The sequence below is a fragment of the Clarias gariepinus genome, chromosome 13 (assembly GCF_024256425.1).
Source record: "Clarias gariepinus isolate MV-2021 ecotype Netherlands chromosome 13, CGAR_prim_01v2, whole genome shotgun sequence".
NCBI classification, from domain to species: domain Eukaryota; kingdom Metazoa; phylum Chordata; class Actinopteri; order Siluriformes; family Clariidae; genus Clarias; species Clarias gariepinus.
This window is the reverse complement of record NC_071112.1, coordinates 17,416,905-17,437,293: the sequence shown is the minus strand read 5'-3', so window position 1 is coordinate 17,437,293 and position 20,389 is coordinate 17,416,905. Positions and strand designations below refer to the sequence as shown.

General features: G+C 37.2%; 1 protein-coding gene across 4 annotated transcripts in view; it reads right to left on the bottom strand.

Moving 5' to 3' along the window:
- Window positions 1–2,679: 2,679 nt before the first annotated feature.
- Window positions 2,680–20,389, bottom strand: part of col12a1a (collagen, type XII, alpha 1a) — a 51,336-nt gene continuing 33,626 nt past the window's right edge. For 3 of the 4 annotated variants that reach the window (XM_053509220.1, XM_053509222.1, XM_053509223.1), the window contains 31 exons: window positions 19,319–19,448; window positions 19,082–19,224; window positions 18,856–18,985; window positions 18,320–18,439; window positions 18,078–18,224; window positions 17,850–17,966; window positions 17,565–17,717; window positions 17,417–17,491; window positions 17,174–17,313; window positions 16,929–17,052; window positions 16,034–16,177; window positions 15,752–15,916; window positions 15,621–15,659; window positions 15,375–15,513; window positions 14,624–14,766; window positions 14,335–14,444; window positions 10,960–11,112; window positions 10,507–10,584; window positions 9,995–10,081; window positions 9,569–9,622; window positions 9,227–9,322; window positions 8,859–8,912; window positions 8,311–8,364; window positions 8,019–8,072; window positions 7,702–7,773; window positions 7,416–7,451; window positions 7,257–7,323; window positions 6,975–7,157; window positions 6,284–6,361; window positions 4,651–4,821; window positions 2,680–3,524 (listed from right to left, as the gene is read on the bottom strand). In XM_053509220.1, the coding sequence (XP_053365195.1) occupies window positions 3,373–3,524; window positions 4,651–4,821; window positions 6,284–6,361; window positions 6,975–7,157; window positions 7,257–7,323; window positions 7,416–7,451; window positions 7,702–7,773; window positions 8,019–8,072; window positions 8,311–8,364; window positions 8,859–8,912; window positions 9,227–9,322; window positions 9,569–9,622; window positions 9,995–10,081; window positions 10,507–10,584; window positions 10,960–11,112; window positions 14,335–14,444; window positions 14,624–14,766; window positions 15,375–15,513; window positions 15,621–15,659; window positions 15,752–15,916; window positions 16,034–16,177; window positions 16,929–17,052; window positions 17,174–17,313; window positions 17,417–17,491; window positions 17,565–17,717; window positions 17,850–17,966; window positions 18,078–18,224; window positions 18,320–18,439; window positions 18,856–18,985; window positions 19,082–19,224; window positions 19,319–19,448 (3,408 nt within the window). In that variant the 3' untranslated portion in view covers window positions 2,680–3,372. Of the gene's footprint in view, window positions 4,449–4,650; window positions 4,822–6,283; window positions 6,362–6,974; window positions 7,158–7,256; window positions 7,324–7,415; window positions 7,452–7,701; window positions 7,774–8,018; window positions 8,073–8,310; window positions 8,365–8,858; window positions 8,913–9,226; window positions 9,323–9,568; window positions 9,623–9,994; window positions 10,082–10,506; window positions 10,585–10,959; window positions 11,113–14,334; window positions 14,445–14,623; window positions 14,767–15,374; window positions 15,514–15,620; window positions 15,660–15,751; window positions 15,917–16,033; window positions 16,178–16,928; window positions 17,053–17,173; window positions 17,314–17,416; window positions 17,492–17,564; window positions 17,718–17,849; window positions 17,967–18,077; window positions 18,225–18,319; window positions 18,440–18,855; window positions 18,986–19,081; window positions 19,225–19,318; window positions 19,449–20,389 lie in introns of all 4 variants that reach the window. The other variant, XM_053509221.1, reaches the window with a different exon arrangement.

Below are 20,389 nucleotides of genomic sequence, written 5' to 3'. Positions count from 1 at the left end.
CATAAGTAAACTAAAAATACACTCTACATTGTATTAAAATTTAGCAGACACCATTATCCAGATCAACTGACATTTTCTTTTTATCATACAGTATATCTGACCAGTTGAGGGCCTTGCTCAAGGGCCCAACAGTGGCAACTTGATGGGTGTGGGGTTTGAACCTGGGACCTTCCAAACCAATGCCTTAACCACTAAGCTACCCCTGTACCACTATACCATATCAACATGACATGAAAATCTTTTTATCATAGCTAATTTTTAAGCTTGTCTTGATTGTCTGCTTGCAAAGAATACTTCTACTATTTAGTTTTTCTGTTTAAACCTGCAGCATTTGCAAACGTGTCACATGGTCAGTTATCTATTTGTGGTAAACTTGTGCCCACCGTAGCCTTGGATTCTTGTTCTTGACTGACAGGAGTGAAATCCCAGTGTGGTCTTGTGCAATTGTAGGCTATTTGCAGAATCTACAGTATCCTGAGATGATGCTTAACGCAGTTGTACAAAGGTTATTATTATACTATTTTTCATAGCCTTTCTTACAGCACAAACAAGTCTGGCTTTTTTTTGACCTGTCATCAAGATGACTTTTCTACCCACAAAACTGCCACTCACCTGATGTTTTTCACACCATTATGTGTAAACTCTAGAGACTGTTATGTGTGAAAATACCAGGATGTCAGCAGGTTCTACTTAAACCAGGTCATCCACCACCAACTAAATCGCATCACCTGTAAATATTTGTTTCCACTGTGTTGATGCCACTTGATTGGCTAATTAGATGACTGCAATGCAGGTGTTTGAGTGTTCCTAATAAAGTGGTTGGTGAGTGTACAATTTAGTGTGAATTTACATTATCTTCTTCTTATCTTCATTCCTTTGGCTCGGTATCATGCACAAAGGAATCCTTTTGATTTTTATTATGCACATAAAATTTGCCTGAAATTGAATTCAGAAGGGGCTGACAGCTGGTAGTTAACAGCTTCATTGTGGTCTTTTAAATCCCCAAAAAAGTATGCTTTGTGCTATGTGAAGTCCGGATCTATCCCTTAAAAACTCACATTATCTTAATCACAAACACACGGTTCATCTATATCTTTATACCAAAAAGGCGTTTATGACTTAGTTGTGATTAAGCCTTATATAGTTACAGCCACTTTGATTGGTCTTTTTTCCTCTGTGCCTTTCAACAAAGTACTCCTGATTTAAATAAATAAATAAATAAATAAATAAATAAATAAGAAAATCAGATGGCATGCCAGCTCTCATGTACTGCTTCTTTTCCACACATGATGATTTAGACCAGAAGAATTTTCCACATGAAGCTGGTTTGATCATGAGCTTTCTATTTAAACTCATCTGAGGTAAAAGCAGGACATTAACAAGACTTTTGAGCTAAATACACAGGATTTCCACATTATTAGACACAACTATCTAGCACAAAATAAAAAAAGGGTAATTCACTACCAATCAATCAATCAATCAATATAATAATAATAATAATAATAATAATAATAGATTACAGCTTGTAAAAACCTGTAGGACAGGTTTGATGCTGTGATGTCTTAGAAAGTGCTGAAATAGCAGAGCAAAAGTGCAACCTACTATTTAAAGTTGACAGCTTGGAACAAAGTTACTTTGTGAAGTCTTAAGTTTACAAACTGGTAAAATAGATCATATTAAACAGCTGTTACTGATTGACAGCACATTTATTTTGAGGGAACATAGACACAGACCCTTTTTCATTATTATATTTATTTTGTAACCAAATTTAGTATTCAAGTCCAAAGAAGTGATAAAAAACATATGTTCAGATCCATGTTTGTGTTGTATACCCAGTAGCACCTTTTGACCATAGATTTTTATCGACTGGTTTTAGCGAAATCTTCAGACAAACGACACTTTAAATCTATGAGAAAGACCTAAAACTAACCCACATCCTCAGCTGAGAGAGTTAATAGGGTGTAAAAAGGGGTCAATGTCATTTCAGCCCGACTGGGCGGTTATTTGCACAAGTAACTGTTCTATTTTTGACCGCTGGGTTTAATAATAACTCTGGATCTTAACAGGGCTTTTAAAACACTTTACATTTGTCAGTAAAATATTCATAAGTATCTTAACAGAATTTAAAATAGATGCATGTTAAATGTGTAGAGCAGGGTTATATAATTTTGAAAATGTCAGTAGCCCCTGATTATTTTACAAAGCATCTTTGATTAAATGTTTCAGTTTTATCATATGATGTTCCACCACAATGAATAAAGAAAGTATCCTCAGCTGTATATTGCTGGTAATTGTGTATGTTCATGTTATCAGATATTGGTTCATTGCTAAATGTGACTTCGATGCACAAAATAGACTGTTACTGTAGATGTTCTGACTTAGCTTGTTCTTATAAAATCCCTGATCTGGCCTACACATCAGTAAATCCATTACAGGCTTGTAGTTACGTAACTTGTTTAAATAACCTATATCCTAAACAAATGGGTGGGGAGGGATCTAACATGAATGTGAGGGCTGTAATCATGGTTTTGGTCTGAAACCAGGCTACTTCAAAGCCTCACAGAAATTGTGGGATTTTTTCCCTATTCACTTTTGTGAGAATTTATTTGCCTTTAGTTCTATTTGTTGGAAACTCTGTCAGTATAGAGGAAGTGGAACAAACCACTAACACACATTAAACATTTTCAGTAGTTTTATTGAAAAATGCCTCTTCTGATTCAGAAATAAATAAGAAAATAAGGCTGTAAATTCACAATGTGCAGTTAAAATGTAAATGAGCAATTCTATGAATATAGCTTTGCAACAAATTCCAACTGCGTTTAACATTGATATAAAAAGAAAAAAAACTATATTCGGATTTTAAAATGTACTTACTAAATATACAGCACAGTCATGCAATTCCCCCTTTGATAAAAGAAATGAGCTGTGAGTTGGTATACAACAGATAAATATTAAGAATAATGAAACAAAAGCCAGGTTTAACAAGTTTTTCAATATGAGTATGGAATTACAACCTTCAGAGTGGTAAAGGTAGGCAAAAAAAAACCTGCACTGCAAAAACTGAGTCTGTTAACCTAAATGATATGAGGGATTTCAATTTTGTGTAAGTTTTGACATATCACCTTTCAAATACCATATACTGAGGCTACAGCGAGTGCATTGATCAGAGTCTCATAAAAACATAAAATGCACTTATGTTACAATCACAAAATGGGGACAGTGAGTAAGCACATGTTTTTACTAAGAAAATGAAGGTTAAAGATCAGCCATAAATCTACTCATCCTTGTTAAATTTGTAAATGCATTAAGCCAATGGATTTATTTCTGGACGTCCTTCATGTGTTTTTAAAATATAAAGATATCTTTATTGGTTTATGTTTTTATCCTTTTAGTTCCCTCTGATGATAGCGATCGCTTCCCACGTTGGTTTCGTAAACCGGGGGACTGAATCTCTGTCACAGTATCTTCTGATGGTTCCTCAAGGATTGGCACTACATGGGGTTCAGCCTCAGGCTGGTAGGGGCCTGGGTGGAAATATTATTTGGCCAATGGAACATATGGGTTTTAGTAAATGTTATTTGGAATTAAATGTAAAAAGTTAACTTAAAGTTGAAATGTGAGTACAATCATTGCTGGTTCTACACAAGGAGTTTAAATATAACACTTGGTGTAGTAAAGAAACAAAAACAAACTAAAAACAATAAATTCAAGTGGTTATGACATGTTAAAAGGACTACCACTAGTTGTGACCAAGCTACCTATGCTACTCCTTATGGCACACCGAGGTATTATAGCATAGGATAAATCACACGTTAGGAAAAAAAATTGTCAATACAGCATTCTGCAAACAAAAAGATCATGGCTCCTAAAAGCACATGCTACAATTTCAACCTGAGCGGAGGCTGTATTCACCAATCAAAGCAATGTAAGAAAATAACCAAAAGTATATAAAGGTTATGTTGGCAGTCAGTAAAAGCAAGTTAAGAGGCACAAGCTTGATGACAGTTATTAACCCTTTTAGATGACTGTGTAACAAATTAATTTACAAAGTTTATATACAAATACCTTATCTGTTATTATCATTGTTGAACTCAGCTATACTCATCATGGTTAGTAGCTTTACATGCTTCTTCCTCAAAAGGAAGCTCACTCTTGCTGTTTGCTGCTTTGGTGTTCAAGATGCAACCAGACCACAGGTATGTAGCCATCACTGTCACCTGCCTTATTGAGTAGCAGAGAGCTGGTGTTAGTGGCACTCCAGTCCATTCTTTGGCTTGATTTTGTTTTTTGAGTTGGTGTGTAAATGTTCATTAATTAAATCCATGGTTGTTATCCTTAAAAGCTTATTAGACAGTGCGCTGATCTCTCAGACACAGGTTTGTTTTTGTTTTTTCAGGATGTCAATGCTTAAGGAGGACGCGCAGCATACTATGCATATTATGCCAAACCTGAAAGGGGTTAAAGATGGTGTTAGTGCAAAGATACTGTTTGTTTGGTTTTTGTGTGAAATACACTACAAGCATGCCATTCACTAATTTTTCAGTCATGTTTCAAACAGTTAGGCGACTATATAATTTTTCTGTTAAAGACAATTAATGCAACCTAATGTTCTAAATGCCCTGCTCTACTCCCTATAACCGACATGCTTACCCTGGTATCCTCCTCCATTGTATGGAATTCCAACACACTGGGAGGAATCACAGTAACCTGGAGGTCCTGGTGGTCCTCTGATACCTGGAGAACCTGGACGGCCTGATGGCCCGCGTGGCCCATCTGATCCTGAAGGTCCGGGAGGGCCGGTCTGGGATAAGCCTGGTGGTCCTGAAGAAAAGCAAAAAGCAGAAAACCATCAGGGAATTGATGACTTCATACTTTAGGTTTAACTGGATGAGTAAGGGGTAACTGGTTTCTAGCACTGTAATTTAAATATTTTGACTGCTCAATTAAAATGGAGCAGGGGTATGCAATCTCCAAGGGGCTCCCCATACCCCTTTCTGTCTAGACAGTGCAAACTAGCATGTTTGGAATGATTTCAGCCCTTGCTTTGGTCTGAAGTCAGCACATGTGTCAATGAGGCCCCATAAGAAAACACTTCCTGCAACAGCTTGATTGTGACCCCTTTCAAAGGTGAGAGCTGGGCTTCTGTCCCATTTAATTTATGGAAAGATGGTTTGGCTGGACTTGTACAAGAGGCTTAAGAGGATTGCCAGACATTTGCATTAGTTCTTGTCTTTCACTGATAGGAAGCCTGGGACCCGATGTTCTCAGTCTAGCATCCTGAATAGTAATTACAGGGTGACTATGTAGGCAAAGGTACCTCAGGGGCCAAATGTTAGATCACCAAACACTAAATCATGTTTGTTGAGGTTTGTTGCTACAATCAAGCATTTTTTTTCCATTTGTTTTTATTTCCTATGTGGAATTTACTATAATTATGTCTATATTATATAACAGAAAAATCACTGCAAGATGTAATATCACTACTGGTCTGTAAAATATTTAGGCATATTGTTGTTTTTGTCAATAGGAAGTCCACAATGACATAATACTAAAAAATAGTTTTGTAATTTTTTTTTTTTACTATTTTTACTGTATGTCCAGGTCCCCTGCTACTGACAAATAATAGGGTTGACTTGAGCAGTGTGTGAGAACATCTGTGTGGCCCTCACAGGCAAGAATATCATAAATTTCAAAAAGAAAATGTTTTTTCTAGGAATACTTTGATTACATAATGGAAAAAAATTATGATGCACAGCTGGGCAAATTGAAGTTCATAAGACGTAACTACGTAAATCTCAGTCCTTCACATTCAGCCCCATCCCTGAGCTAGGCTACATTGAAACAAGCAGACTATTTCAACTCCCTAAGGGGGAATTATAATAGAGGCAAAATATACACCAGCAGCCAAAGACACTAACAAACGGTTCTCATAGAGATCAATGATACTTTCAGTATTGTTTGAACTGAGAACAGGCATGTGACCTTGTCTGGGTCTCAAAAACTGTTTCCATTCCTGATATGTTGTCTAGGATTTGCACTGTATATTTAATTTGAATTAATTATCCAGTCCAAATTTACTTCTGTTAGTACCAAATGTACTAGCCCAGTTATTTGATTTTAGGTGCAATTGTGCAACTTGCCGAAAAGGTATTTTACTGCTTATACATAAAAATCATAAAGTATCACTTTTAAAAAAGTGTCTGTTTACACAATATATTTGTAGTGTGAAACCACTCATGTCCAGGCATAGGGCAGGGGGGCACTTTGTTTGACATATACGCACCAGGGGGTCCAGGTAATCCCCTCTGTCCCCGAGCGTCGGCACCTGGAGAGCCTCTCTCCCCCTTCTCTCCTGGCACCCCTGCAGGTCAGAAAAGTGAGTTGAATGTAGCCAAGAATCATGAAGTCAGCTGTAATTTCCAAACAATTTCCCATAATACTTACACCTACATTATGTAAGCCATATGATGGTGAGTCGAAACCACAGATTTGCACAAAAAAAAAACATACATAGGAAAGGTGCATGTGGATTGCATTAAAGCAAAGTGTAAGAAGTCCTATGGATTTCACTATTAATGGAAAGCAATTTCTTTGCATCTGAAGTATTACTTCAGTGAAAACTCAAACTTTAAACTCCACTCTAACTTTAAATCTAACTTTTGCTATCAACCAACCAACATTATCCAAGCAGAGCAAATACATATTAGAATTTTTCACTGGGCAATACATAAATGTCTAAATTCCTCCACAGCCAAAGGAAATTGCATTTACTTAACTACAATTTGACAATAATGAATTACATTTCCCCAGACATTTAGCCTCATCTCGTAAGGCCCCCGAACCAGACAGGTGCTGTAACTCACAAATAGTTCTTATCATTGCACATATAAAGAATACATACATACAGAAGGTCATCACAGAAGAGAAACTTCCATCAATCAGCATGAATGTTGCATTTTGTATGTCTTTAGTACCTCTTTCTCCCTGAGGCCCTGGTAAGCCTGGGCTTCCAGGGAAACCATTGCGTCCGGTTTGACCTGGTTCTCCACGAGGTCCCTGGCTCCCAGGAGGGCCTGGAGGCCCAGCAGGACCAGGATTGTTGCTGCGGTATCCACTGGGGATTTGGTTGAACATCATGTCAATTCTGCTCATTTGTCCTAGGGGAAAGTCATAATTATAATGTTGAAAAGTTTGCATCAATCTTGCTGTTTCATCAGTAGAACAGTATGAAGGAACATTACACAATCTCAACTTACTGTTAACAAGCTGCTCACAGACTTGTCTTGCGATGGATCTCATCATATTTTGGGACGTAGCATCTCCCTACAGAACAGAAGCCAAGCAAAATAAGTAGAAATGCCTTAACTGTCTTAAAACACCAGTTTTCTGTTGATATAAATGGGGCCAACACATACCCTCTCTCCCTTTTCTCCTTTAATACCAGCAGGTCCCTGTAATTGATATGATTTAGAATAGTAAATTAGGTGCACAATAATATTGGCTATATTATATATTGTATATAAATATAAGCTGGTCTTTCTTTTTTTGACTGAATCATAGACATTAGAAATACATCTCATATACATTTTATCAAATTCAAATTTTTTATTTTATTTGTCACATACACAGTCATACACAGTACGATATGCAGTGAAATGCTTGTAACTTGTAACTTGTAATTTTACCAGAATCTATACTTACTGGAAGTCCTGGTTCTCCAGCATTCCCTGTTTTACCAGGATTACCTGGCATTCCAGGGTTTCCTGGGGTTCCCTAAAAAGAATAAACAGTCTGAGCATACTGATTCTTGGGCACTTCTAGACACTAAATCTCAATATTAGTGAGCAAAGAAACTACTTGGTATGTATAACATAGGTTGAACTCCAATACAGTGCTTGAGAAACTTTATACTTTATAAAATGTGAATGAATATCTGGGACATTTGCCATTGCATTAGATGGGAAAAAAGCTCAGTGCACAAAAATAAAAAAGAAAGAAAAAGCCTAAACATTACACACCATTGGCCCTGGTGGGCCTCTAGGTCCAGATGGGCCTTCAGGTCCTGGTTGTCCCTGTGCATAAACAATAGACCATCACAAACCATGCAACATGAGCATGGTAACACTTCACGGAGGAGATAATCCAATCAGAAGGATTGTTTAAACATGTCACAGAGAAAAGCCAATGATAGCAGTCCAAGTTTAGTGAGAGCAGACATAGCATAACCTACGCTGGAAATGTAATATAAAACAAAGCACACACAAAAAAAGGTAGCAAGTAGCAAATGGACCTTCAACTTAAAAGACTTACCCTTGCTCCAGATGGCCCAACAGGACCAATAGGACCAGGAGCACCGACAGAGCCCTGAAAAAGGATGAAGAAAAATCTATTTAGATTATTTTAAATAGTTTCTTGCTAAAAACTGCTAATTAAACCCATCATTCACTTTTAATTTTCTAATATTTCTTCATATAATCTTTATTCATAACAATATAAAAACTTTAAAAACTAGAACCTGTAAAGTGTGCACTGTAACAATACATTATTATTATTATTATTATTTGTATTATTATTATTCCTTTCTATATCTAAACTCATATACAATTTATTATTCATTGAGTACAAGCCCTGAACAGCATCAAGTAATTTGGTACCATAAAATCAACAATTATCGTTAATTATTAATATTCAATTACAGTGAAAGACAAAATAATGTGCATTTAAAGTGCTTAGTATGGGTGAAATGTGTGTTATGTAATTTAAGAGTTTCCCTAGAGGCAACTTTTTTTTTTTTTTTTAAGAGAGTATTAACAACCCAAAATCAAATGGTCAAAACTGAAAAAAAAAAAAAACCTTACTCTTAGGCCAGGTTGCCCAGGGTCACCAGAATCTCCTTTTGGTCCAGGCCGCCCCTGGTAATTTAAACAAAAAAGGACTTTATCTTGGGAACAATAATTACACTGAAATAAACCTCTTGCTTCTTGAAAAGACAGGTAAAAGAGCAAGTGAGTAGTACCTTTGTTAAAAGAAATAGCTCTATTATTTTAGCCATGCATCAGACCCACACATTACAGTGCAGTAGCTAATCCTATAAATTCAATCACCACACCCCATAAAACTGCCTAAAAGATAAATGAAGATGCAATTAAATGGGGGGTTTGGTGGGTCATGGTAATAAGGACAAAAGTCTGCCTGAACAAACATAAAAATTGTGTGTATAACTTACTGGTTCTCCAGGGAGAGATATGCCATTAGGGCCCTGTGGGCCTGGTGGTCCCATTTGTCCTGGGGGGCCCTGCTCTCCACGTGGGCCCATTGGACCCTGGATTGAGAAAAGAAATGTATAAAGTCACCATATTATTCAGATGTTTTTTTTATACGTGACCCATAGGTCTAGATTACCAAGTCAGCACAGATAATAATGTTTAAAACATATACACAGCCTACACAAATTGGGGAGTATAAAGTTAATCAAGGGATAAACTTAGAGGGAAGCGACTGCTTTTAGTGGTAGTTGGTACAGGACTAGCAAAATTGTTAAAAAGCACTACGAGGAAAATGTGTTTACCGGGGAACCAGAGTCTCCTCTATCACCACGTGAGCCTTTTGTACCAGGACTGCCCTGCGAAAATAGAAAACAGCTTGGATCATGAATTCAACAGCAGAGGATTTAAGCACTAAACCATATTGTCAGGAGGCATTTTTAAAGATTAATATGCTGTCTAGCTTGGATTCTCAAAGACATAACTGCAGGTTTTTTTTTTGGGTCCCACAACCTCTACTGGTACAACTGATACTCTAGCTGGAAACCCATGATACACAAGATAAATACATATGAACACTAACAACATTGTGACAATAACAAAAAAGGACTGTTGTTTTGTACCGATACATTTGCATTCTGGGTATCCCTAAAATGCTAAACCTTTCTGCTTTTTACATCAGAGGTGAAGTTTGAGAAGGTGTGAATGAAACATGAATATAATGAGTTTACCGAAGGGCCAGGAGGTCCCTGAGGCCCTATGCTATCCTGAGCACAAGTGCAGGAGTGGGGAAGTGCTGGACATTTTGCCTCATCTCTCTGCAAACAAAAAGTATGATAAATGCAGATAGTGCAGTTCCAAGCATTTTCAAAACATAATTAAGAAAAAAGGAGAACAATAATAACTTTATATAGAAACATTAACAAGTTTAACAGACTAAACTCCTGGGGGCAGTTCCAGCACATATATAATTGGTCAGAGCATCAGGGATAAGGATAGAAAGGGAAAACAGGTTACATAAAGAAGAGAAGAAAATTTCCCAATCAACCCTTTGGAGTAATGGAAGTGGTTGATAATGTGGTGTTCTAAAATTAGAATTATGGTGACAAGAGTGAGATCTACTGACACAGAACAGCCAAAGAATATTATTAACATCGAGTTATTTGCAAAGTACAATAAGATATGCAAGACAGTGAATAAAGCAATCCTCTTGATGGACAATCAATAGGAAATATGCTCTTACTGTTGCTGGTAAGTCACAGCATTTGTCTCGACTTGTCCATCCCAAGCTGCAGACAATATCAAACATCTGGAGTTGGAACTACAAGAGAGAGAGAAAAAAAAAAAACAGGAACGGATGTTACAGATGGCTTCCATTGAACTTCAGGATTTAGGAATGAAAAACCATGCCCACATGCACATCACCCACAGGGTGTTGGAGAAGAACACAAATGAGCATGGAGCAGCGCAGCCATCAGCATAAACTGCTCCATTTGTATTATCTTGCTTCATTCGCTATAAAAATAGCAGAGGAATCTGAATATAGCACTTATAGTCCTGAGAACTAGACTGCATTCCACAGAATGTGCTATAGTTCTGCAGTCTCCATTGGAGAATTTCAGGTAATTGTCTTATTTTATCAAAACATCAAAAACAAGACCTGGTTTTAATATATATTTAGTAAGCATATACTTACTGCCCCTGATTGCCTCCTTGTACCACCAGCCATTTTTCCAAGAACCTCATAACCATCTCTGGAGATGTTGCCAGCCTCTTTGATTGGTTTCTCTTCAATTTCTTGGCAGTCGATATTCAGCTTGATGTTTTTTGGTGTAATAGTGACATGGAGCTGCAAGGTATGACAGCACAATTCAGGACATCACTATTATAGCAACTGATAAATATTCTTTTATAAACACAATGGTCAATGGTCAATTAAATTTTTTTAAGCCACGTAGTTTTTATGTTAATTCAACATGTGTAAAAGATGAAAGGGCTACACTTGTACATCTTGTAAAAAACAAGACATAATACTAATATATAAAAGATAAGTGAGGTTAGAATCTTTTTTCTGAGTGTATTATTAAAAATAATGCTACTGTAGTAATGTTATTAAAACCACCCTACTGACCAAAAAAACCCAATATAGTAATAATAATCATAATATATACATTATTCTCTGATATGAAACACAGGACAAATGTTTAAAAAAATGAAAGAAAAATGCTGCCCTCAGCATTAGTTTTAAATGGAAATGATTCAGCAGTGCTCGTTTTTGTTGCATGTACAATATGTGAGAAATCCCATCCACTCTAATTTTCCAGATGCTTTTTTTCCATACTGTTCTTGAAGTGTTCTTAAGGTTTTTTTTCCCCTTTAAACATTTGCTGTCAAACACAGCAGAACCACATCTTGAAATTATACATTTTTACATTCTGTGGCTGACCATCAAACATACCCTTGTCCCCCAACCTTCCTATACCATTACATTTTTGGGTTAAAAAGGCTGGTGGGTATAAAACCAGATTAAATTCTTACTTTGCATCAAGCAACACCTAGCCACAAAGTTAGGTCATAGATCTTGGCAACACATGTTACATTATAGACATCATCTTTGGCAAGCAAACCTACTATTTGAATGCCCAGTAGTCGAATGGTCTTGGGTTGGGGTTTGGCTGCATGATGCATTATGAACGAAAGTATTGTTTCTATAAAAGTATATGTTTATTTCTATTTTTTTTTTCCTGTATAGAAAGGAAAGCTTTGGATCTTTCAGATTAAAGTCTTTCACATGGACCAAATTGCTGTTTAAATGTTAACAGGCTTTGATTACAGTCTTGTTCCTGCTGTATAGTATGCTGCAATACTTCCTCCCCCACCCCTTCCCTGCTACTGTGGGTGTCTGCTTCAACACCACATGTGGTTTCATTTTGACTTTCTGCTGTTCTTTCATTCTAACTCCCATGTCAGTGCTCCTTAAGCCCGATCTGCCTCCATTTCATGATGACTGGTCTGGCTGTGTGTTTTCTCCCTCCATCTTTTAACTTTCATTAAAAGTGAAACAATACACCCTGTATCATTAATGTACCAAGTATTATTAAATCAATTCCCCCTTAACAAAAAGTTCAATGAGTTGGCTGCATTTCTTTTGTTTGTGTAGGTGGTTTCACAAGTCATTAAACCTACTGGTAAGGTAATATAAGCAGACAGTTTATACAAGAGCAGCGAAAAGAATAGAAGAAAAAATCCCTTTCTTTCTGGTAGTGAACATACTGTAGTTAATCATAAGGGGGCCTTTGAAAGCTTAATAAATGGCTCACTGCCTCTTAAAAAGTCCTCGCTGTCCTTTTTAAAAAGGACGTGAATGCTGGACCTGTTTGTGAACCAGCTTTATGAATGGAAAATTGGAATCTCACTGAAGATAATAGTGAAGCAATTGTAAGATACTGCTGGAAAAAACACACAGAAAAGTAAAGCCAACCTCTGAAGAGCCTCAGTTTAAGAAACATGTGAAAACCAGCAGCAACAAAGTCCAATATGTGAGAAGAGAATTTTTTAGTCCGGTGGAAAATGTCAAGTCAGTACTGGATTGGCTTTGGCCAAAAACTACACGACTGCAGTAAATCCTGCTGGCTTAGGAACAAGAGAGACCCCAAGACCTTCCCTAAAGATTTCAGTGGAGACTGAAGGTCATGAGAATAAGAATAAGAACAAGCATGCAAAAATCATCACCAGGAGTTTTACCCATACAATCACCTCAGTTACAGTGTTAAGTATTATGCTACTCTGCTTTTAAGTAGCCTGCCGCAACCTTTGTGTGATTTAGATACCACACCCTATATAATTAATAGCCTTGGCAGAGACATGGTGCAAATCACAAATGATAATACAGTGCCATAACATTACAAGAACAGGCTCTAACAGAATATTTCTGTGTCATCTACGACTGTAAATGTAGCAAGCATTTTATTCATTTTACAGATGTACTATGCTTCAGCCACAACCAGGAGGCTTGCCTGCTGTTGAACCAATCTGTGATCTTTTGGCTATGTTGGTTAACCAAATACTGACATCTCATAAGATGATTTCTCTAATGCAGAGATTTCACAAGATGATATCTTTATGTAACAGTCTTTTTCAAAATTCAGAAAAGTCAAATAAACACACAGTAATCTGCTGCAGAAAATCATAGGGCTCTGGCACTAGCAGTAGATCGCAGCCTGCACAGTTAGTATTGGCTGAATAGGCCCATGGATGACCCTAGATACTGACCCTTACTAACAAGATGTATAAGATGTATGGGATAGATGGAAAACGAATTTGTGCCAAAATATAGTTTTCACTTCTTAATCTAACCTGGAGTCAGACATTTTAATTTCAGAGGTTGTATATGGGCCTCTTATACATTTCTTCATCATAAATGAATTTAGTGTACCACTCCATGAAATAAAATCACACAAATACACTGACTGAGCACTTTATTAGGAACACCTGCACAATTATCCTTCATGCAATAATCAGCCAATCGTGCAGAAGCAGTGTAGTATATGAAGTCATGCAGATACGGGCCAGCAGCTTTGGGCAATCTTCACATCAACCATCAGAGTGGGGGAAAATTTAATCTCAGTGATTTTGAACGTGCTGATCTACTGAGATTTTCAACAACAGCCATTAGAGGTTGCTGAGAATGGTAAAATATATTTAAGCCCTTACCCAGTAAGTAATAGCGTACCTAAAAAAGTGCTTCTTGAGTGTATCACATATCACTGTGTAGGGTTTGAACAGAATTATATTGAATTTCACTACTGAAAGCATATGTGCTGGCAGAGGGAAAATAACTGGTTAAAAAATGAACATTAAATAATATGTTGGTAATAAATGATTGTTTTGTAACTGTTGTATAATAGCAATATTATTCTCAAGGCCATGCTGTAGTGCTGGATGTCCGTGTAATACTTCTTAGGTAATTATTATATTATTAATTTGGGGAATGCATGATTTTATAATATAATGGTCACATAATGCTGTTTTCACATAAAACCCAAACAATCTGATATAAAATAGATCCTACCTTGTGGAAGCTTCCATGAAAGATCCTTTTAACTCTTTCATCACTGAAGGTGACTTTTTGGAGCTCGCCCCTATTATCCTTGTTGTAGAATGTGATGGCTTTGCTGGAAGCTGAAAACATAAAAAATAAGGCTCAGCCAGATAGCTCTCCACTAGAGGCTTACCAGCCATAATACAAACAATATTATGAAGACAGGACCTGTTTGCTAACATATCAGCCCCCGTAGAAAGCTGCATGCATTCAGAATAAAAAGGCATTTTACTGTGAGTATACAGAAAGTGGCACTTACGGTTAAGTGTAAGACCAACTTCAGGGTTGTTACTGCTATCTGAAACCTGCCATAAGTCAAATGCATCCTTGGGAGAATCAGGGAGCAACCGGAAGAGAAGAATGAGGGTGTATGATGGAGGGAGTCCATCTGGATGGATTTCCCTTAAAAGGATAAAGAAGAACATGACTTTAATATCAATGACAAAACCTCAACAAAGCATAGCACTTCAGATAAAGGCTAAAGTTTTCATGTTCCTACACTGTAAAATTATAGCTCTTAAACCTCTAAGCACATTATTGATTCATGGAATGCACAATTTCGGCCTGAGAAAACAGCGGTCTATGTAATTTCTGATCTCTTGCAGTGAATCTGACACAAATCAGAGTACGGAAAAAGAAAAATATTTCCCATACAATCTTCCAACAAAGAAAGGGGAAAAGGGCGTCTATCTTTAAACAGCATATTGAAAGTATTTCCCCAATTATCGTCTAAAATTGCACAGATGCCAATTATTATGGACCAATTAATGTCCCAAGCCTTGGTCAGGAACTGGAAGCAGCTTTACAAATGCCTAAAGGATTTTAATAAACCCAGTAAACTACTTCTTTATGATTGGTTTGCTCCTGCTATGATTTATTTAGTATGGCCGATTTCATAAAGATTTTACATCCGTGTTTTTTATTTCTTCTACCCTATTTTCAGTAGCTACATAAAAAAAACAGTGATCACTTAGGAACGCTGGCAGCATACAAGTTCACGGAGTTCATACTTTGTAGGTTGAGAGATGAATGCATCCTTATGAAGTCGGTAGGAAACAAAACTGTTGAATGTGCCTGGTTCCATTGACACTCCGTTCATGGCTGCAAATGTTCGGTCAGTGATGTTAAAGGCCTCAAGCATCCTAAAGCCTAAATGAAAACATCAAAGAATAAACAACACCTCACCAAAAGTACCTTGGTGTTTAACACCAATGTATGGTATTTTTCCAATTATTAGACTCAGACTACAGTTGTACCTGGTGATGTGAATCCATCCAAATATATCAAAGGACATGCTATAAGAAGAGATAAAACCCATAATACCATTGTCAGGTAATTCTAATCATATAATAAAAAAGAAAAAAAAAAACACATCTAAGCATCATACTTGAGGTTGCTGTTTCACAAACGAATGTAACGAGGTTGTCTTGTATTTTTGCAAACGCATCATAATCATCAACAACAAAGACATGTCTCTCGCTCGGCTTGCTTCCGATATTCCTCAGTTCGGTCATGTCCACATCTGCGACACCCACAACAAATACGCTGAATCCTACAGGGAGAGAAGACAGAGTTGCCTTTAGTATCTCATTCACTTTTCTTACGCTGTTCTAAAAATACATTTCTACTGACAGACTGCACAGTGTCAGTAACACATTTGTGCACTTACCAGAGTGTTGCAGTTTGGCAGCGTTCTTTTTAACATCATCCTGAGAGCGGCCATCAGTCACAACCACCAGAACCTTTGGAACGTTCCTCCTCATACCACTGTCTGAGGTGAAGACTTTCTCCCCCACATGTTTCAGAGCAGCACCTGACACAAACACACCACAGTGCTCCTTTAAACATTGTAATAAGTCATAGCATTGAGGACGACAGCATAGGTGTGTGAAGAGATAAATTAAGATACTTAGGTGGGAACCCATCACATTTCATTCTGGGCAAAATGAAAAATACTATCTGAAACCTAAAATACTTAATTCATGAAAGGCCAAAAAAGGACGAAATACACAAATTTGCATATTGAAGGTATGTTTAATAGTGCATTTTGTCTGTTTTCAGGGTTATGCAATTCATGCTTTTTAAACCCAATGTTTTCCAGAGAAAGGAGCAGAGTGTTAATCCAGGCAATCTAATCTTATAGGAAATTAATACAAATTTGAACAGACAAGGACAGGCAGCGTGCTTAGATTTCATTCAGCCTTATACGAATAAAGCTGCTATGTCTTTTTATGTTGAAGGACCATTCTATTCTCAAGCACAGTACTTAAACATGTCCTGCAGACAGAGAAGCTACAGTAGTAACTCCTCGGACACTGTCTCAACTCTAGCACCTTCACACAGACATAAAGTAAGTCTTGGAAGAAAAAGTAAAAATGTGGCCAATAATAGCCCAGTGGTTACATTTCTGATCTAAAAATTAGAAGGATCCCAAGACTACTCTAACCAAAACCTTAGCTTTGTACTTGGACTGTGTCCTTCCTAATTTCTTTCTTGTTTTTCTATAAAAGTATTTGACAAATAAATAATTATTCTGTTTATTTATGTTAAGCACAGCCAGTAACCTGTTTTGGTGTTTCCTCCTCTGTAGCTGACCATCTGCACTGCAGACAAGGCCATTCCTTTGTCATGGTACGTGTTTAACTTGAATTCTGTCTTAGCCTCATCGCTGTACTGCACAAAGGATACCTGTTTTCAGAGTAAAAAAAATATTTTTCACCATGAGCCTGGAAAGCACTTCAAACCAAGTCAGCATGAAAGAGGTTTGTGCACACACTCTTAATTATTAAGTTGGTGACAGCTTAGTTACCTGCATGCCCTCATGACTGATGACATCAAGTGCTCCGATCATGCTGAACACAAACTGGAGCACTTTGCTAAAGCTCTCTTCTCCAATACTCCAAGATCCATCAATGAGGAACACCAGGTCAGCTTTAGCACCTCTACATACTGGATTGTGGAAAAATATTCAGTACACTGAATTAGAAAAAATAAAAAAAGAAGTCACTGTGTATAGTAAGTTAATCAGTAAAATCAACAGTATAATTCTTACCCTCCAGGGCAGCGGGGATAGTAGGAGGTGGAGGAGGAGTTGGTGGCAACGTAGGGGCTACAGTGGGTTTCACAACTAAGAGAAAAATAAAATGTTAATAGATCTGATGTAAAAGAGCATGATTATATGTTAACTTAAGTCTACTTACGAGTACGCTCTTTAGTACTAACTCCAGGTCCCTCCATATTAGGTGACTGAGTATATACAGTAGCGTTGTACAATGCATCTGGGCTCAGGCCATCAAAACAATACTGACTTTGCGCAGATGTAATGGTGATCTCCTGCGCCCCACGGTTAGAGGCTGAACAAGAACAAGAAAAAGACAATGAAAAACTGAAATACTGTGTATATATATATATATAAAAGTAAAAAAAATACAAAATGAAAAAGTTAAAATTGCCAATTGAACTTTTTTCTAATTTGCTTAACTTACGGTCAAAGGGGTTAATCTTAAGTCTGTAAGAAGTAGCAGCTCGATGTGGAGACCACCTCAGGCAGAATGAGTCGTATCCCACATTGTATGTTGTGAGGTCGGTAACATTTAAATACACTGAGGGCAGGAAAATATTGAAAGTCATTAAGTAAGAATATTACTGTAAAAAAAATATATTAATGTTAAAAAAAATGTGAAAGTCATGTTTATGTATAAAGGTATACATACAGGTCGTGCCCTGGCCAACCAGAGGACCACTCATTCCAGCATCGTACTGGGCAAAGACCTTCACATCATATGTTGTGCCAGGCTCAAGGTTGTGAAGGACTTGTGTGGTCACATCTCCCACAAACACCTCCTGAGTCCTATCAGTGCCTGCAATTTACAAAAAAATATTAATATTTCTAGGTTTGTTCTTAATGGAAAAAATTTGGCCGCTGACAGCACATGCAGATACAGAATTCTCTTACCTTGTGGACTGTAGGTGAGCTTGTACCCATTAACCTTGGAAGGCGCTGGGTCCCATGAAACACGGAAACGAGTGTACCATTCATCTGACACGCGCAAGTTGCGTGGCTCCATAAGTCCCACTAATGGTAAAACACAAAAGAATCAGACTGAAACTCCAAACTATGAATTCTTAAAAAAAAGAGAGAAAGGGAATTAAGTTTATTGCTGCTTCTGTATGTGGGTTTAGTGTAATTACAGCATTTGTATTCAGCTTCTTTGTTCTCAGTTCAGATGTTCTGGCTATGTACTACAGGAAGAGACAGTTTTGGAGAAAAGCTTTTCCTAAATGTCTGGCAGACAGCTGTTATGAACATTGGGATTGTTCTTTTTTTTTGTACTTCATTTTGTGGCTAATGATTACTTTGTTTATCTATACTGAAAGGTTTGAATCTTGGATTTATTTCTAAAAGCATACTGGTTATACATGTTTACTGTTTGCTTTTAGTATAAATGCATGTCTTAATGTATGTGCATGTATATGCTTCCAAGTTATTACAAGTGTGTCCATCTCCAGAAAGCTCTCCTCCAGGACCATCTTGGTAAATAGCCATGACTTTGATCGTGTAAGGTGTGTCTGACTGAAGGTTCTGCAAGATTATATTGTTTCTGTTGCCAGGTACAGTTGCCTGTAAATAAAACATCACATAATAGTTATACACAAGAAAAAAGGTAGTTTACATGCCAACTGTTGTAACTGGTGCATGCCACATATTTAAACTTACAAACTCCTCAATAGGGTCCCCAGTGGTGGGTGCATAGGTGATGCGGTACTGCTGCACAGGTCCTGCTGCATGCTCCCAGCTCACACTCAGAGAGTTTGTGGTGGGGTCATAGACACGCATGTTCCTGGGACCACTGCGTGGCACTACAACCAGAATCCATCAGATAAATGTATAATTAAAAAAACTGCCATTAGCGGTTAGACGTCACTGAATAAGCAAATCCAGGTAAGCACTAACATGTTATGCCAGAGTCTTCCACAGCAGCACCCTCTCCATCAGCATAGAGTGCAACCACACCGACTGTGTACTCAGTATCTGGTAGCAACTGCTCCAACAAGGCAGTATGGGTATTCCCAGGAACAAGAACCTACAAGACAAAAAACACTTAAGCATAGATGAAAGAGAAACAATTTTACCCGCAACAAGTTATAAATGGATAAGGATCTTAGTTTAAAACGAACACAAAATAATCAGCTTAACGTTGAAATGGCCAAGATAATGATAAATAATTTGTCTCTTATGTACAATATACGATATATCTGACACTCGTTTTTATTTTCAACGTTTAACCAGAAATGTTTCGGAAAGATCTCAATCATGCCAGAAGACAGCAAACTTTGCCATACTAAAATAAACATAAAAAAAAATAAACATTGACAAATATTCACCTCACAAGCAGTGTTTCTACTCCAATATGTTAGTTATTAACCAAAAAATTCAGTCGAGATCCAGCAGAACCATTTCTTAGGTAAGCCATTCATTCAAGACCAAGAATCTTTGGCGACAAAATCTGTTTATGAAATAATATGTTTATGAAATAACTGTTTCTCTTACTGACATCTGTCTCCTCAATCTGTTTTCTCTTATGTATCTGTTACATAGTGCAAAATGGTACAAAATCATTGTTTTGATATGTTAACGACAAGGCCTGCAACGCTAAAGAAGCTAAAAAAATGTTTAATGCCAGCCATATTGAAGTTTCCTCAAAACACATGGTGCAAAAATAAGCACAGTATGCCAAGCATCAACTGTTTCTAACAAAGCCTGAAAACATTTCATTTTCATGTGCACACAGCTTACAGATACCTCTGATTGGAGGCAATTATCCTGCTCACACTCAATTGTGAAACATCCTGAACATGGCTTAAAACAAGTGGTTATACACACACACACACACACACACACATACACACACATACATACACATACATACAATGTATATAAAATGTGGTCTTTTCATGTTGCATGGTTGTGACAAAACCACATTTAAAGAATAATGTAATTAATCTGAATTAGGACCCAATATGT